This window comes from Portunus trituberculatus, chromosome 21, assembly GCF_017591435.1.
Source record: "Portunus trituberculatus isolate SZX2019 chromosome 21, ASM1759143v1, whole genome shotgun sequence".
NCBI lineage: Eukaryota > Metazoa > Arthropoda > Malacostraca > Decapoda > Portunidae > Portunus > Portunus trituberculatus.
Genome location: NC_059275.1, coordinates 6,771,434 through 6,789,984, shown reverse-complemented (window position 1 = coordinate 6,789,984; position 18,551 = coordinate 6,771,434). Strand labels below are relative to the sequence as shown.

Sequence of the window (18,551 nt, the reverse complement as noted above, 5' to 3'; positions counted from 1 at the left end):
ATGTTGGTGATGAAAGGGGAGATAGGATATTAAGCTAGATATGAGTGATTTTGATGACGTTATTGTAGTAGTAGTAGTTGTTGTTTTTGTTGTAGTAGTAGTAGTTGTTGTTGTTGTTGTTGTTGTTGTAATAGTAGTAGTACTAATAGTTGTTGAAGTAGCAATAGTAGTAGTTATTGTAATATTATTATTATTATTAGTAGTAGTAGTCGTAGTAGTCGTAGTCGTAGTAATAGGTGGTAGTAGTAGTAGTAGTAGTAGTAGTAGTAGTGTAGTAGCAGTATAGTAGAAGAAGAACTGAAACCGACAATAACTTTAAATTTACCAGAGAGAGAGAGAGAGAGAGAGAGAGAGAGAGAGAGAGAGAGAGCGTTAAACAATAATTAATCAACAACCAACAAGACTCAATAGAATAAAAAAAAAAGTAACATCCTCAGCTTGGCGAGCACAAGATAATTTCCAGGACCTGCTTATACACCTGACGGCAAGATGGCGGCGCTCCCTACTCCTCCTTCTCCTCCTCCTCCTCCTCCTCCTCCTCCTCCTCCTCCTCCTCCTCCTCCTCCTCCTCCTCTTCCCTCCTCTCCTCGCTCCTTTCCTCTTTTTTTTAGTCGTCCTTTTCTCTTATACACTTTTCTTTTTTTTTTTTTTCTTATTCCTTCTCCTTTATTTATTTTTTTCTCTTATCTGTTTTTTTCTTTTTTTTCCTCCCTTCTATTCATTCCCTTCTTTTACTCTTTTTGTCTCCACTTCCTTCTCACTTTGCCTCCACATTTTTTTTTCTTTTTCTTTTTCTTTCTTTCTATCGCAAACAAGAAGTAAAAATGTTTGTCATTGATTCAGTACACCGAGTAACCTTGATTTTTTTTTCTATTCCTCGCATTGACTCCTTTCATTCATTCACTAACACCCTCCTTCCCTTCCATCCCCTTCCCTTCCTTGCCATCTTCCTTCTCTACGTCACACCACTCATTCTCTTTCCTCATTTCTCTTCCTACACTCCTCCTCCCTCCACTTGACGCCATGCCTCGTGTTTACTATTTTCTCTGTTTTTTTCCTCTTGCATTCATTTACTATGCACACTAGTTATTTCATAGGTGGATGAACTTATGTTAGTCACTTTTAAATATTTGCATCTCATTACGTGTAATCATATGTTATTGCTGCCATCACCACTAGCAATACGTTCGGATGATTACATGTGTGTGTGTGTGTGTGTGTATATATATCTAGAATTTTCTGACAAATGACGTCAGATTTAGGAATAAAACTTACGCAATTAAAAGCTGAATATTCAGTAACACAGTGAAAAGTCAGAGGACTTCGAAAAAAATGATGATATGTTCCGTTGTTTAGCAGTCACCTCTGAAATCACGCAGCGCCCGCCCTTGACTCCGCCACCCCTCGGCCTTGCTCCATCCCTCTGGTCACGCTGCGCCTCGCCTCACTCACGCTGCCACCCTCCGCCGTCCCTCACAAGTGACCCCAACCCTCGTATTCAGAAACACCTTCCCCTCTTACTACGACAGTTTTCCAAGACCATAGAGACAATTAGCCGAGTTTTCAAGACAGCTTCGCCTTTATTTAACTAGAAACCTGGCCAATCTATCACCAGAACCCTAAAAGGTACTTCTAAAAATCACGAGTATCTTTAACTGGAGCCTTTGGAAACAGTGATGGTGAGGGAGAAAGGCGTTTCGGAATACGGACCTATATGTCGCCGTAAGGACGTAATGGTACTAATGGTAATAGTGCGCAGTGACTGCCACCCCTTTCAGCCCCAACCTTTTGGACGTGACCACGCCGCCTCCCTACCTCCCGCTGCGTCCCTCATTGCGCTGCCCTTTTCACTACAGACTCACCTAATTCCTCACTTTTGACCAGCGGTGAATGGGTGTTGTGGTGGCTCACTTGGCTTGTTTTGATTTTTTTTTTCTCTTTTTTTTTCCCCATCATGCCATATAATCTCATTTCATGTTCCTACTGAATCCATTATGACAGTCTTTTTTTTTTTTTTTTTTTTTGTCGCTGTGAACTGAGTACTGTAGTTTTTAAATACGTCTGTGTGAAAGATGAGTAAGAAGTCTTTTACCACATTCTGAAACGTATCTGAGTCACACCCTGATTATTTTTAAATGATTCTATTAAATATTACGAAATATTTTCATTGCATTTTTACCGTTCTAATGTCAGACTGATAACATTTTTACATTATTGACAGGAAAAACACTCTTAAGAACGTTTATAATCGTCTCTGTGGCCTTTGAAAATAGTCGTGATGAGAGAGTAAAGCACTGCATAAAACGGGACCTTATGCAACGTTGCCACAGATAAGAAGAGCATCAGGATCACAAATATGAAGTCTAAGTAAGCAAACGCAACGCAGAGTAATTACATAACACTTGTTCTTGAGGTGATCTGTCATAGTGAGCGAGAAAATGTGAAGGGATCAACGTAGAAGTGACTGGAACATTGAGTGTACGAAATAAGTTAAGAATTACTACGGGAAAATTCAGTAGTATACTAGAAACCTTAGAAATTTTGATATAATATTCTTAAGGTAGGGCCAGAGAGAGAGAGAGAGAGAGAGAGAGAGAGAGAGAGAGAGAGAGAGTTCCACTAATGAAAGGTAATTACCACCATTACGCCCTAAGAGAGAGTCAGGGGAAGCAACACAAACTTGAATTATCCTGTGAAATATCATATCATTAACTTCTGGAACCATCGTGAAGCTATAAGGGAACACACACACACACACACACACACACACACAGAGAGAGAGAGAGAGAGAGAGAGAGAGAGAGAGAGAGAGAGAGAGAGAGAGAGAGAGAGAGAAATTCATCATATCCTCTTTCAATCATTTTCCCAATCAAAAAGATAAAAATGAAAATATTATAACACATGATTAAATGATGAATAGATAAGTGAAGATATTAACATAAAAAACCTAAATGAATAAATAATCAAATAGATAAGAATGAAATATAAAAAAATCCAGTGGTGCCGTATTTCCAAAGGTAAACAGAACCCAACACGAAACCACTACTGAAACTAAACACCTGACGTAAGCAATCATGTCTGTCAGTCAGTGGTCGTGGCTTTGCGTTGTGTGTATGTAATGAAAACTTCCCTTACCACCACCACCACCACCACCGCCGCCGCCACCGCCACCTGCTGCTGCCTTCCGTGCTACCTTGCTTCTTTGGGTCACCAGCCTGGCACGTCACGAGAGGATGATTGATAGACGTGGATTGTTCTTCTGCCATGTGATTATTTTTATTAGTAATTTTCCCTTAGTTCGTTGGGAGACTGAGGTGAAAAGACGAGAGAGAGAGAGAGAGAGAGAGAGAGAGAGAGAGAGAGAGAGTGGGTAAAGGTAGTGGTAGTGGGCCGCGGCATCACAGGTGTGTGTGCCTCTAATGAATGTGATGGCCATTCTGATGCTAATTAGAGACAGGTGTCGAGCGTTGAGCTGAATGAAACTGAAATTACGGATCATTACCGTCGAATGCCCGCACGTCCATGATATATAACCAATTATAGAATCCCCTTGCCTCGCTTCACTGAACATTAATCGCCCTATAGCTGCTGGAAAAGTGACGACTCAGCTTTGCATGTCACCTGACGCTCTTGATGGCTTTGATAGTGGTAGTTTTTTTTTTTACTTGAAGAAGTGAAGAGGTAGAGTGTGCAGGGAAGAGGCACCCTCCATTAATCTAAGGCATTTCTCTTATAGACCCGTTCAAAAGGTGCATAGAAGGTACGAATGTGTGTTTACGTTTAAAAGATGTGAATTCTGAACACCTGCTATCATGTGCATAGCCTTCGCATTAATGGCTGATTTTGTAAGGACCTCATTTTAGGCAGACGGAGAGCTGTGAACCATGTAATTAATTGGATAGTAATAGATGGTTGACTTCTTAGCGTTTTGTGTGTGTGTGTGTGTGTGTGTGTGTGTGTGTGTGTGTGTGTGTGTGTGTGTGTGTGTGTGTGTGTGTGTGTGTGTGTGTGTGTGTGTGTGTGTGTGTGTGTGTGTGTGTGTGTGTGTGTGTCTGTTTGTGTGTGTAATGATCTGTGGAATCCTTCAGGTGTCTCGCATAATTATAGTCTTCATAGATCATCCCACACCTTTTCCTATTTATTGGTGTGGAAAAAATATATGAATAAAATAATATTTGAAATTAAGCTCTTTCACAAATAGAAAGAACATTGGCTTGTTTTACATTTTGTTGAAATGTTTTGGATGGCAGAGGTGACGCATCGCTCTGCTTCTCACCACTTTGCAGGGATTCTCATGCTGAAGATTCCAAGCTTTGTGTGCTGGTGTGGATGGAATGCAACACTTAACCCTCTGAGTATGCATGACGCGTTTTTATATTCATTCTGCTTACTGTTTGGTGATTTTACACATCTTCAGAAACTCATGTGGGGAATTATGATACTGAAGACTGTGACCATTATTCTTCTGATCTCCATAGACCCTTCGTAATGTCAATAAAATGGTCTAATCCTACACAAATATCAAGGTAAAAATATGTCCCAGTATTGAAAAGGTTAATATCATCGACAAGCATTTTTGTTAGAGGAATAATTGTGTATTGTTATTTAGGTATAACGACATTTCGTTTGATTCTTGCGTTAGAAAGGTGTGAGCAATGTTTAGTTAGTCTGATTGCCTTTTTTATGTGGCTAAAGCAAGATGGAGTAGAGCAAGAGGGCAGGACACATGGGCCGCCCTGTCTCTGCAGGTGGCGGAAGTACGACGCGGAAGAGGAAGGTTGGTGAAATGCTTCTTGTCTGTGCTTGAGAATTCTGTCCTTTCGGTTGAGTAACATTGGTTTTACTGCCTCACGCCGTGGTCAATGGCAGTGTAGTGGAGCGTGCGAGCCTTTCCTGGGTGGGCGCGGCGCGATGGGCTGCCGAGGTCACGTGGCGCAGGTCAAACATGGTCTGGGTGGCAACGGAAACCTCTTATGAATGATTAAAGCACAACGTGTCTTAGTCTTGTGCTGAATTCCAATATATATTTCGTTTCGAGTCTTATTCTGGACACGCTCCATCAATTAGCCTGATTGGGACGTCCTTCCGTCACGCGAGACGTGTTGCTCCGGTCCCCACGACACGGCCAATCAGCGGAGGGGTTTGGCCTCCGACGGGGGTGAGGAGGGAGGGACCTTCCCTCATTATGTGTGTGTGTGTGTGTGTGTGTGTGTGTGTGTGTGTGTGTGTGTGTGCGCGCGCGATATATATATATATATATATATATATATATATATATATATATATATATATATATATATATATATATATATATATATATATATATATATATATATATATATATATATATATATATATATATATATATATATATATATATATATATATACACACACACACAATATCAATATATATATATATATATATATATATATATATATATATATATATATATATATATATATATATATATATATATATATATATATATTTTTTTTTTTTTTTTTTTTTTTTTTTTTTTTTTTAAGGAAACGTTACGCTTTTTGTCCTGCTGTCCCATGGTGCCACTGGTGTCGCCCAGTTGACAGGTGTGTTCTTTCATGAAATAAGTGAGTGCCACTTATTACGGTGGATCTTTCAATCTCTCTCCGTATTCTTCTTTGACATGGCACCATGATTTTTTTTTTTTTCTCAGTAGATCATAAGAAAAGCCAGAGTGAAGTGAGTGATTTATTGGGTTTACCCGGAACGAAGTGAATATGTGAAGCGATGACATGAGTGGCTACACAACATAGTGCAGTTCAGGTTGCACACAAGCTCACTTAACTGGTAGTATGATCCCATGGTGTTGTGCAGACCACGACACGCGGTGATCTGGCGCGCCCCGGCACACTACAATAAGCAGGCACTGACAGTACTGGCGAGCGGCACTGACCTGTCACGGGCGGCGGCGGAGGGGAGTTGGAGTTGACCAGGGAAGAGATTGAGAACACAGAGGGAGCCGTGCGAGGCCCGCTGCTCATGATGCTGCTGCTGCCGTTCCCGCCGCCGCTGTTCATGCCGCTACTGTTGCTGACGCCGCTGGCGGTGGAGGAAGGGGCGCCCACAAGACTGGGCACCTCCATCATGGCGGTGTGAGGGGCCACGCCCACTCCCCTCACCAGACCCAGCAGGCCGCCCAGAGGCAGGCCGTCACCCCTGCGGGGCTGGTCCAGCTGCGGAGCGCTGCTGCTTGCACGGTGTGTTGGTGTTGCCTGCAGGTGGTCCCCAGGTGGTGGTGCGCTGCAGTGGTCTTGTCAATAGCACAAGAGAAGCGCCCTTGCGCGATAACTGTATCATGAGCCACGTGTTCGGGGCACTGGCACGCAAGCCACGTGTTCAGTCCGGCACGGCGCCCCCCGCACACTCACAGCCCCGAGTCTCGCCGCCACACCGTAATTGCAGGGCATCAACTGAGGCGATGTGTCGACGTGCCGCTCGCTACCCGGTGGGCGGAGCCAACTCCCGCCCACACCTCCCGCCCACCACACACACACACACACACACACACACACACACACACACACACACACACACTTGGCGAGACCTTCACATCCCCGACAGCACAGTAACAAAAATAGTGACTTTTGCACAGCGGCAGACCACAGCGAGACGCGGACAGCGGATAGAGGGTGGCGGGCGACAGCCCAGCAGGAACACACCCCGGACTGATCGCTCAGTCGGTGAGGGTGACGAGAGGCTTCCCGCCTGTGGGCGCGCGGCGCGGTATGGGCACGTTGGTCACGGCAGGGGCTGGTGACCCACGGGAAGCGTCGTGACATCCATGCAAGGGTCGCCGCAGTAATTAAAGCGGGGGCGCCGCGCTGTGTCACTACGGTTGTGGCTTCACGGGCCTGGTAGTGGCAGGTGGCAGCAGGTGGGGCTTGCCGGCGGTGGGCGGTGGGGCGGCGCGGGGCGGACGGGCGGCAAGCGGAACAGCGCGTCGCGGTGTCAGCGGCGCCGCCTTCGTTATCCGGTGATTGATGACCCTCGGCGGCAGCCAATCAGTGAACAACAACCACAAGTCCCTCCCCTCGGCGCGCCAGGCTCCGCCCCCGCTCCGCCCATCCCGGCCACCCACCACTGCCGCCCTCGAGGAACACCTGCCCGCTCCGGTAATTGATTCCTCGTATCATTGTGGCATTTAGATTAGAGAATTTAATCTGACTTGATATCGAAGGCGAGTACCTCAATTACCGGAGACCCGAGCTTGTCCCGCCCCTCGCCCTTCCCCCTCCGCCCCGCGCAATCCACTGATCCACCTTAAGGTGTCCCTGCCTGTGCCCTGCTCCCATGCCCTGCACCCTGTCTGGCCCACCCCGCCTCACCCCCTTAGGCCTCTGCCATGATGGAGAACCCTCACCAATTTTCGTTATTATGCTTAAGTGATTCATAATGAGCTTCCTCGAAAGTCTACTGGACTTTTCATTTACAACTTAATAGCCTCTGGGGTAACCTTTGGGCTGGTGGGTCACGCCGGGAGGCAGGGAGGAAGAGAGGAAAGGAACAGCGGCTGTAGCTATAGGGAAAAGTAACTATAGACCTTTCTTTTACAAGTATTCAGTAGGAAAAAGTTTAAAAGCTTGTGGTGTCTTTCAGATGAAAGGATGAATGCATATTACACTTGAAAGGTGTTCATAGAAAATAATGTATACTAATTACAATTTAAGTGCGGACAGGTGAGTGGATGTACAGGCTGAAGGTGTTAAGAAATGCCATGACTTAAAAATTCAGAGCTTATTTGCGTTCCTTCCCCATTCTCTCTCTCTCTCTCTCTCTCTCTCTCTCTCTCTCTCTCTCTCTCTCTCTCTCTCTCTCTCTCTCTTAAAGCGGCAATTAATAACAACAATTTAGTGAAACATCCGGAAGGACGTATCAAGACTTCTTTTTCTTTGTACTGAAAAAAAACGCAGATGAAGTGAAGTTAGTTCTCCTATCCCACGTGTGGCTGCTGAGGAAGGCGGTGCTGGAGACTTTTCAATAAGGAAAATATACCGGAGACAGTTATAAAAAGAAAAAAAGTTATTTATGCAAACTTTACCATTGTGAATGCGAGTTACACGCATGGCAACTTGAAGAATAAATGTACACTATGTGTACAATATAATGATAAGGATAATACAATAGAGATACAATACAATGATATCTGTAGGAAATCTATATAAGTGAAAATATACTGTGACAGCAATTAAGGATCTGTTTCAACCAATCAAACACTCCTTCCAAGGATAGGAGATTAGAAATGAATGAAAAGCTGAGCCAGATTATTGCTCCCTAAAAACTTAGTCGCCGCTTCAGTTAAATAAGTATGTATTGAAAAACCTCAATGAAAGATGAACTTCATACAACACTGTGTATTAACTTACTACTCAGTTACAACAACAACAACAACAACAACAACAATATTTGCAATAGAAACAACGTGAAGTAACATGGACATGAAGACAAATGTGTGTAATTCACTGTTTGATCTGCTGCAGTCTCTGACGAGATAGCCAGACGTTACCCTACGGAACGAGCTCAGAGCTCATTATTTCCGATCTTGGGATAAGTCTGAGACCAGGCACACACCACACACCGGGACAACAAGGTCACAACTCCTCGATTTACATCCCGTACCTACTCACTGCTAGGTGAACAGGGACTACACGTGAAAGGAGACACACCCAAATATCTCCACCCGGCCGGGGAATCGAACCCCGGTCATCTGGCTTGTGAAACCAGCGCTCTAACCACTGAGCTACCGGGCCGTGTGTGTGTGTGTGTGTGTGTGTGTGTGTGTGTGTGTGTGTGTTTTGTTGGTCTGTCCCAGCTGTTGTTTCTCTTACGAGCTTCATTGGTCCATATCATATTTACGGGAAGTGGTGGAAGCTGTCTTGTTGGTGATACAGTAGTAGTAGTAGTAGTAGTAGTAGTAGTAGTAGTAGTAGTAGTAGTGGTAGTAGTAGTAGTAGTAGTAGTAGTAGTAGTAGTAGTAGTAGTAGTAGTAGTAGTAGTAGTAGTAGTAGTAGTAGTAGTAGTAGTAGTAGTAGTAGTAGTAGTAGTAGTAGTAGTAGTAGTAGTAGTAGTAGTAGTAGTAGTAGTAGTAGTAGTAGTAGTAGTAGTAGTAGTAGTAGTAGTAGTAGTAGTAGTAGTGGTTGTAGTAGTAGTAGTAGTACTAGTAGTAGTAGTTATGGTGTTGTTATTGTTGATGCCGATGTAAGTATTATTATTATTATTATTATTATTATTATTATTATTATTATTATCATTATTGTTATTATTATCATATCATTATCATCATCATCATTACTGTTTTAGTTATCACTATTATGCTCCTAATTCTCCTCCTGACTTAATATCGAGGTCAGTGAAGCATGAAATATTTACATGACATTTGAGATGCCTGTAGTTTTCATCCTTTGTATATTCCTTTCACTGAATTTCCAAACATTAACTAACTAATCACTTTTGCATATCATTTCTGTGAGTGGAATCATAAACGACAATATGTGTGCATTATTTCTTTTAATATTTCTTGCTGGACTGAACAAATATTTTCTTACATTCTTTTCGAATTTCTTTTTCTCTTTTTTTTTTAGTTTTATATTTGTTAGTTCCTTTTTATTATTTATTCGGTGTAGGCAGAGCTCACTTCTAGGACAGGTCTATTTTTTGGAGACCACGAATGTGACGTCAATCTTCTCTTCTTCATCTCCCAGCTTTATAGAACACAGAGGCAGGAGATATGATATTGTACAGTGTATTCGTAGGAAGGTAATAACTGCGTTTTTTTTTTTTTTTTTTTTTTTTTTTTCCATACGGTACCTCGAGAATGAAAAAGATGTAGTAAAAGTACAAGGCGAATGGTGGTTTGCCTTCCATTTACCCTGCCACCAAAGAAAATACAATAGTGTTAAACAGTTTTAAATTCTACCTTAGCTTGACAAAGAGATACATTCCTTTCTTCATTCCAGTTTCTCATATTTATTCCCAAATCTTCCATTATATTCTCTCTCTTCCAGTTTGCTACCGCGTTTATGATTCTTTCCTTTTCATTAGTCTCTCTTATAAACCCTCTTCTTTTTCCTCCCCAGTCATTTCATATCCTTCCACTATCATTCCTTCCTTTCAGTCACCTTCTCCTCCCTATATTCTTACCAACCCCTTCCTTTATCTATTTTCCTCCCACCAACACTCCCTGTCCTTACCATCTCCCCTTCGTACTCCCCACATTCCCCTCTGTCTCTTCCTCCTCCTGCTCTTCTCCATTGTTTGTAAATCTGGGTCGGGTCCAGCGATTGGGTTGCGCAATTATACAATCTTGCGCGTTCCCTGAATCCCAAGAAGCCTCAACTCGTTTTCTTTATTCCCTGGAAGCCGCGCCGTTGCCTTTGCTGGCGCTGGAAGGCGGGAACAAATAGGGGGAGGGCAGGCTTTTGTCTTGGAACGCTTCTGTTTTGTTTCTTCTTCCTTATTACGTGTTCGCCTCATCTCTCCTCTTCTATTACCTCCTTGTCCCTATCCTCCTCCTCCTCCTCCTCCACGGTGTCTCTCTCTTATCCCTTTTCTTTTATTTATTTTTTTCTCTCAGTTTTTGGTTCTGCTTCTACTTTTCGGTACTCACCTTGATCGTTGTCAGTTATTATTGTTGTCTTATCATCATATTATTATTGTCTTCTTTCTTCCAACTTTTCTCTCTTTTTCAGTTTTTCTTCTTCTTCTTTCCTTGTTCTTTTTTCTTTTCTTGTTCTTTTTTTGTTTATGTTCTTCTGTCATCTTCGTTTTCTTCACCTTTGGCCCGTATCTGTTAATCAAACGTTCTTTAGTCTTACTCCAACACTTTCAGGCAGTCCAATAGAAGTTACTGTGCTTTCAAGGATTATGTTTTTTATGTATGTGTGATTTCAGGAATAGTAGTAATGATTAAACCCTTCGGTATCATGATGCGCTTCCATATTTATTCTGCTTACATTTTGGTGATTTTATACAACTTCAGAAACTCATGTGGGGATTAAAACAGTGAAGACTCTGGCCATTAATCTTACGATCTCTATATAGACCTTTCCTAATGTCAATAAAATCGCCAAATCACATCCAAAACTCATGATGAAAATGCGTCCCAGTACTGAAATGGTTAAACACAACTTCTGCATCGTCACTGGGGAAAGCATTGGTGAGAACGCGACGAATCATCTCTGCGACCTTTAGTCCTTACGAAAACGTGAATCCGAAGAAAACACATGCAGGCTTTATCATGGAGGAAAGTAATGAAAGGGAGAAGAGAGAGAGAGAGAGAGAGAGAGAGAGAGAGAGAGAGAGAGAGAGAGAGAGAGAGAGAGAGAGAGAGAGAGAGAGAGAGAGAGAGATCTGGGAGGTGCGACTGTTAGTGACAAATGCTGAAAAGAGACAAGGGAAGTGGGAGTGATTGATAGTGACAAAGCAATGACTCTGGACCACAAAACTGTCCCGTGGAGAAACTCTGAAATGAATGACACACATACGGATTGGTAAAATAATGTTAAAAGGAGTAAACTAAAAAGAAATCGGTTAGATAATAAAAATATGATAACAGAAAAGGAATATTTGAAGCTTCAAATAGAGTAATAACAAAGCGAAGGGGAATGGAATGGTAGAAGGAATATGATAAGCGGAAATAATGAAAGGAGGGACTGATATAGGAAATAGAAACAGAATACAATAACAAAAATAATTATGATAATTTGTTACGAAGTGGAGGGAGAAAACATCTGTAATAAAAAGATAGATTAATGGAAAGCATGTGATAATAAAATTTTAATGGTATAGTGGCAAATGTACTGTTAAATCTCATAAGTGGTTGACGGCAGGAGAATATTGCCATTACAAAACAAAGAATGATTGGAACAGATGATAAGGAAATAGAAAATGCAATAATATTAACGATAATTGTCGACAACAAGAGTAAATACTTACATATAAGAAGAACTAAACTATTAATACAATATTACTGGAAAGACATTAGCTGATACATAAGCGGAAATTCTGGTAAAAAAATTAAAATAAGACAAGTGAAGACTTCCAAGGTGTTCGCCAAGAGTCGTGCGGTGCGTTAAGGATGAATTTCTAGAGTGGGGCTCGTCTCCCACCGTTAATACTTGGTTGGTGGTCTGGCTTGGCGCAGACACTCAATCATGACGGTTATTACAATGTTTTGCTAGCCATTAATTTTTGTTTAGTTTATCAAGACCGAGTTAATCCTGTCTAGGCTTCCTTGTACATGTACACCGTTAAGTTAATCTTCAGTTGCTGGACCAGAAGTAATCATAAAAGAATGTCATGCTATGGAGTGGTACGCTGGGAGTCTTCCTTTTTTCTATGGAATTAAAATAGATCAGTTTTTAATTCTGTAATAAATCTATCGTTTGTTGTATCAGCAATTATTCGAACTTCCCGTTCGTGGGATCTTGACTTACATATCCATGAAATAAATGGCTGGTGTTCACGAAGGAATAAGAATTTTTTGCGTCTGGCAACAAAGTCTGGACGTCCTCATCAGTAAATCCTGAGTCATTAACACGTTTTAAGTGCTCATAGATGCATTCCTTTTCTCTCCAAAAATGTTCAAATTTCAGAACTCTTTCATTTTCCTCATCAGCAAGAAGACAGAAAATGTTCCCTACGAAAGGAGATTGAAGCTTTTAAGTTTGCATTATTTTGAGAGGGTTAGGTTAATAAGGCATTTAATAGAAATTATAGTAAAGTTGGCATAAACAGAAACCCCATGGTCAGTTATCAGGTGAGGTTAAGAAGTAATGGGTTTATTAGGTAAAGCATCACAACGCTGTAGTCGCCCTGGCGCACATCGTCTATTGTATTCCCGGACAGGACATCCGCTGCCGCTGCCGTGTTTGCTTTGCCGGATAAATATTCATAGGTTAGATGATACTCTGGGCCAATTTCTTATTTACGTTTTCCTTTTGAATAATCGGTTACTGGATCGTGGTTTGTGAGTACGTGTACTTTGCATCCGCAGGTTAAGTCTGGGAACTGCCTGAGGGCCCACACCACTAACAGGGCTTCTAGGTGGGTGACTGAGGGATTTTTCTCTGCTTCATTCAGTACGCGACAAGAATAAGATGATGGTCGCAATAAGATGATGGTCGCGTCTTGTCATTACACTCTGGCGGCTTAAGAAACCTTCGTTAAATATTGGATAGGTTAATCTTAGTGAAGTGGTAAAAGAATGCATCAACCGGGAAGACGCCTGTTCCTGCTCATCTATCAACGTGAGCTGTGCATCCTTTTTTAGTGGTTGTGTTTGGTGCACAGCTATTATTGTGAGTAAATACCCCCCCGCCCGTGATAAAGTGCCTGCATGTGATGTACGCTTAAACACTACACCATGAAGTGTGGAGGAATAATGACAATGGTAACCTCACAACCAGAGGTGAAGGAGCAGCGTGGCATTGTTCACCTCCCACCAAGTAATTTCCTTGCACTTGATGTAAAACACATGAATTTTTAACTGATTTATCCTTTGCCCTACGACTGCCACACCACATGAGGACCAGCGGAAAATCATTAAAGAAAAGACCAGACGCATTAAAAATAGAGGAACATTAAACCACAGAACAACATGTGTCCACACTGCTCCACGACTCCGAGAACTGAAACCATTAAGATCATGTTGAGAACAATTGCAATGAGGGTGTTATGCAATATACATACATTATATGGTTAGCAGATTTGACTCCTATTGGGCGACAGGCACCTTCAACGGGGCTTTTGAATAATATTGAAGTGACATTAATATTTTCATCTGAGCGCTGTATTGGGTTAAGTTAGATTTACATTAATTCAGTTCACTAATACAACGATGTGGTAATGTTTAGGTGGCAAAGTATGGCGCTCAAGATTCCTTCACCTGTTCTGTATGACACCTGATCCTCTGCCTGTGTTTTGTCTCTCACTAACGTCAAGCCTCCATTTGCGACACCTGCCGAGTCCTGTGCTGCACCACTGCTCAGCCCCTCCTGCAGCACGTGTCAGGACGTTTGCTCGGGTTTCTGTTCATTCCATTGACAGTGGTTGTGTCTGAGACGCGATTTTTCCACATTTCTTTACTGACTTTTCTGATTGTATTTACAAAGAGACTTCTGTACAACCTTGGTGTTTAACGAGGTGTGTGGTGGTGACGTGGCTATCACCTGGCCAGCGGAGAAATGTGCTTGGAAGAGAGAGACAATGGTATCATTCCTCACATTGTGACAAAGAGTTGGCCGAGTATTACAGCCATTTACGATTTGTTGTCTCAGACTGAAGGGATAAATTGATTTTTTTTTTTTATACTCGAGCATCTCATCAGAAGAACGGAAGTCTTACCGGACAAGAAGCGAGCTTAAGGACAAGTTTACACACAACACCACGCTCTCCTTCATTCTCCCAAGCGAATCTGCGGTTGGAAAATATCAGAATGACAACAAACAAAATGAAACAATAAAAGAAAACCAGTTGTTGATACGTACACAAATTAATATCATAGAAAATACCAAAAACGAATCAATATATGACGAAATTAAACTAGAGACAACACATAAAGCAAAGGAATGAACAAAACCTCAATAATTAGTTACCATCATAGCACAGTCACCTGGCGCCGTGTCCCGCCGTCAGGAGGGAGGCGCCCCGGCACAGGCACACCTGCCTCCATGTCAGCGCGAGGCGTAATGATAATATATTCGGCACTAATGACGCGACCGAGGCAGGTAGCCGCCGCCGGTAGCTAATTGGGGGGTTTAATTGCGCTCTGCCTGATCACCTGGAATGACGTAGGCTTGCCCGGCTGTGTTCTTTCCTCTCTCTGCTTTATTATTATTGCTCTTTTTATGCCTGCCCGATCCCGCGTGATGATCAGTGAATTATGGATATGAGTGAAGCTTTCCGCGGCGCAGCACACGGTATGAAGCGCCTTGTCTCGTATACCACAGTGTAATGTTTTGTGTTTCTGTGTATTAGAAAGGTAAAATATTAATTGTAATTTCGGGTAATTCAGAATTCACACACACACACACACACACACACACACACACACACACACACACACACACACACACACACACACACACACACACACACACACACAAAGTTAAATGAGGGGCAACTCAATTTATGATTGCTTTTAAACTCAAGTTGTAAAAGTCAAGTCTTTTGGTTTACATAGTGATTTAAAATGGCTCACGAACGAGTATTTTTTTCCTTTTTAAATTTTTTTTTATTAAGTATACCTGAAACAAATATAAATCAGAAAGTCATAACCAGGAGTATCCCGACATTGTTGAACGCTTTCATTGACGTATTTGCCACTCCAATGAGTAATGGTGAGAATTATGTCAATGAAGGTAATGTTGATGATGACGATGATATTAGTGATGGTGACGATGATGTTAACTGTGGTGATAACGATAATGGTGGTAATGATGAAGACGATGATAACTAGAGCTAATGGGTGGAAGATACACCTACAGGCGCTATAGGCTATAACATAAAATAATAATAATAATAATAATAATAATAATAATAATAATAATAATAATAATAATAATAAAATAATGAGCTGAAACAACGACATGGCTTTATATTTTTACTGAATTTCTGGTTTTAACTACATTCACTATTCTAGAAGGGAAAAACTAGACTGTAGAAAATACATGATAAATAAAAAAACAATGACGGTAGTAATAACAATGGTAATGAGGACAATGACAATTATAACGACGATGACAAGCACGAGTGGTTATGCTAAGCAGGACAGCGGCTACTTACCATGACTAATGTCCCTTGATAGCATGTCCTCACCCTTCTCTCTCTCTCTCTCTCTCTCTCTCTCTCTCTCTCTCTCTCTCTCTCTCTCTCTCTCTCTCTCTCTCTCTCTCTCTCTCTCTCTCTCTCTCCCTGGGTAACTTTGCCTGGGTTTCTTGTGTGTGTGTGTGTGTGTGTGTGTGTGTGTGCAGCTGAGGTCCTTTTTTTTCGTGTGTGTGTGTGTGTGTGTGTAGCTGAGGTCTTTTTTCTCCTTTGTGTGTGTGTGTGTGTGTGTGTGTGTGTGTGTGTGTGTGTGTGTGTGTGTGTGTGTGTGTGTGTGTGTGCATGCGTGTGCGCCGGAGCGTGGTCTCCTGTTTGGAGGGATGGGGAGTATTGGGGGTCACGCACATATGCAAATGAGGCGCTGAGACGCATATCAGTTCGCCGCAGAGAGAGAGAGAGAGAGAGAGAGAGAGAGAGAGAGAGAGAGAGAGAGAGAGAGAGAATGGAACTGAAGACAAACAGGAAATTCAAGACCCTTATTTTTATTTGCATATTTATTCAATATTTTCTGTCCTACTTCTGTTTTCTTCATGCACTTACATTTCTTTTCTATTTTCTTTTCTGCACAGTTGTATTCACACATCTGTTTAATCCCTTCAGTACTAGAACGCATTTTTACCATGAGTTTTGGGTATGATTAAACAATTTTATTAACATTAGGAAGGTTCTATGGAGGTCAGAAGATTTATGGCCTGAGTCTTCACTATTTCAATTCCAACTTAAGTTTCTGAAGCCGTGTAAAATCGTCAAATAGTAAGCAGAATCAATATGGAAACGCGTCATGGTGCTGAAGGAGTTAAATAACATTCCCGTTAGACGCTAACTGAGAAGTAGAACGTCAATAGTGACATGAAATTGCCTGGAAGCATCGCAAAAGTCATGTTTCGATTTGTGTTGGCGAGCGGTCTTGCTTATGCCTTGCCTTGACCGTTCTGCCCTTACGCTATATACCTGGACTCCTCTCGCCACACTCTCTCGTTCGTATCACCCCTTTGTGTGCTTGTATCCTGGCTTACAGCAGTACACTATTCTACTCTTTCACCCCTGGACCTTTCTGGAGTAATATTGTGTCTGCCAGCCGTGCTCCTACCTTGAAACTGGACTAAGGCAATCACAACATCTATGGCATGTGAGCAAATCAAGTTGGTATCGATAATAATGGAAGACGTGATGAGGTAACAATAGTGTTTTTTTTTTTAATACGAAAGCCTTCTCTATACAACTGTTTCTTATCTTTTCTATAGTCTATCGATATTTGAAGTTCTATTCGCAACACGTGGTATGAAGTAATATATTTCGTGCAGTGATGACCGCTTGTAAGCCTGACAGGTTTTAACAGCTTCCCTTACGAGTATTTTCTTATATTCTTGATGATAATGAATCCCTTGGACGTAAGTAGTCTTCATCTCACGTTCAGTTAAACACTTATAACTCTTATCTTTGCTATCATTGGTGGGAGAAACAGCCACAGTGCATGAATAAGACAAACCACTGAGGGAGAGGGAGTGACAAACCTTTCTCAGAGAGAGAGAGAGAGAGAGAGAGAGAGAGAGAGAGAGAGAGAGGAACCTTTTTGACAATGCAGTACAGTAAGGAAATCGAGATCGACTGGTTTCTCCCCTCCCCCTCTTTATTTATTTATCAGATTGAGGGGATGGTCGATTAATGAGTGAAGGGGTGACGTGGGGACAGAGAGATATGTTGCCTCGTTTTACTCTCGCCGCCGGACAAATGACCCTGTGATTACGGCTAATGCATCGTCTAATTATCCCCGGAATGTGTATATGGTCGGGGCGCCGGTAACGAGGGCTGAGGACCACCTGCCTCGCCTTCCTCACCAGCCTACCTCTTCTCTCCACTGGCGGATTTCAGGCGTAGGAATCTCGGAAGACGTGAAGCATTTGGTACGTGTGTTGCTTCAGGTCCCTTTAAAACGTGAGCCCGATCTTGTGTTCTCATCTCGTCGCCGCAAACTGTGTGTTGTTCTCTCAAGATGGGGAGTTTATATGGGTTGGTGGTGGTTTGCGGTCTTGTAATTACAGCCATTTCGTTTTGTTTTGTGTTCACTGTGTGTGTCTGTGTGTGTGTGTGTGTGTGTGTGTGTGTGTGTGTGTGTGTGTGTGTGTGTGTGTGTGTGTGTGTGTGTGTGTGTGTGTGTGTGTGTTACTATAGCAACGCGTTTAAGTGTAGCGGCTGTGTGGTGAAGATAGAATGTAAGTAGGTGTGTTGACAGATCAGACATACAGTGGCAGGTGAGGTATTTGTAAAAAATGGAATGTAAAAACACTTGTGGAATGACAGTGAAAGCGCAAGTGTGTCGAGTAGTGGCGGTAAGTCAGTACGTGGCAGTAGCAGGTGTGTGTGTGTGTGTGTGTGTAGGCAGGTGTGTGGTGGTGGCAGTGGTGATGTAGCAGACGGTCTTTCTCACACAGCTCTCACCGTCATCTGCCTGGGAACCAAGACATAATGAGAGATAAGAGAGATAACACACTCTCTCCCAGTCTCCGGTATTCACCATCTACAAAATACAAATTGACACAGTCACAACATCAGTTAGCCATCATTCAATATCCTCCCGTGTTTAGCGTCGCTGTGGCGTTTCAAAGGAGATGATAGTAAGAAAGATGCAGTATGATCTATCGGGAATAAGTTATGAATTTCCTGTCCTTCTGTTCACTGGTAACTGTGGA

The 18,551-nt window shown here is 42.3% G+C and overlaps 1 protein-coding gene across 1 annotated transcript in view; it reads right to left on the bottom strand.

The window, feature by feature from the left end:
* The window catches only part of LOC123507108 (homeobox protein aristaless-like), a 148,385-nt gene extending 141,447 nt beyond the window's left edge, over nucleotides 1-6,938 (bottom strand). Inside the window, exon 1 of the mRNA XM_045259675.1 lies at nucleotides 5,936-6,938. Within this exon, the coding sequence (XP_045115610.1) occupies nucleotides 5,936-6,128 (193 nt within the window). The 5' untranslated portion in view covers nucleotides 6,129-6,938. The remainder of the gene's footprint in view (nucleotides 1-5,935) is intronic.
* Nucleotides 6,939-18,551: the final 11,613 nt, after the last annotated feature.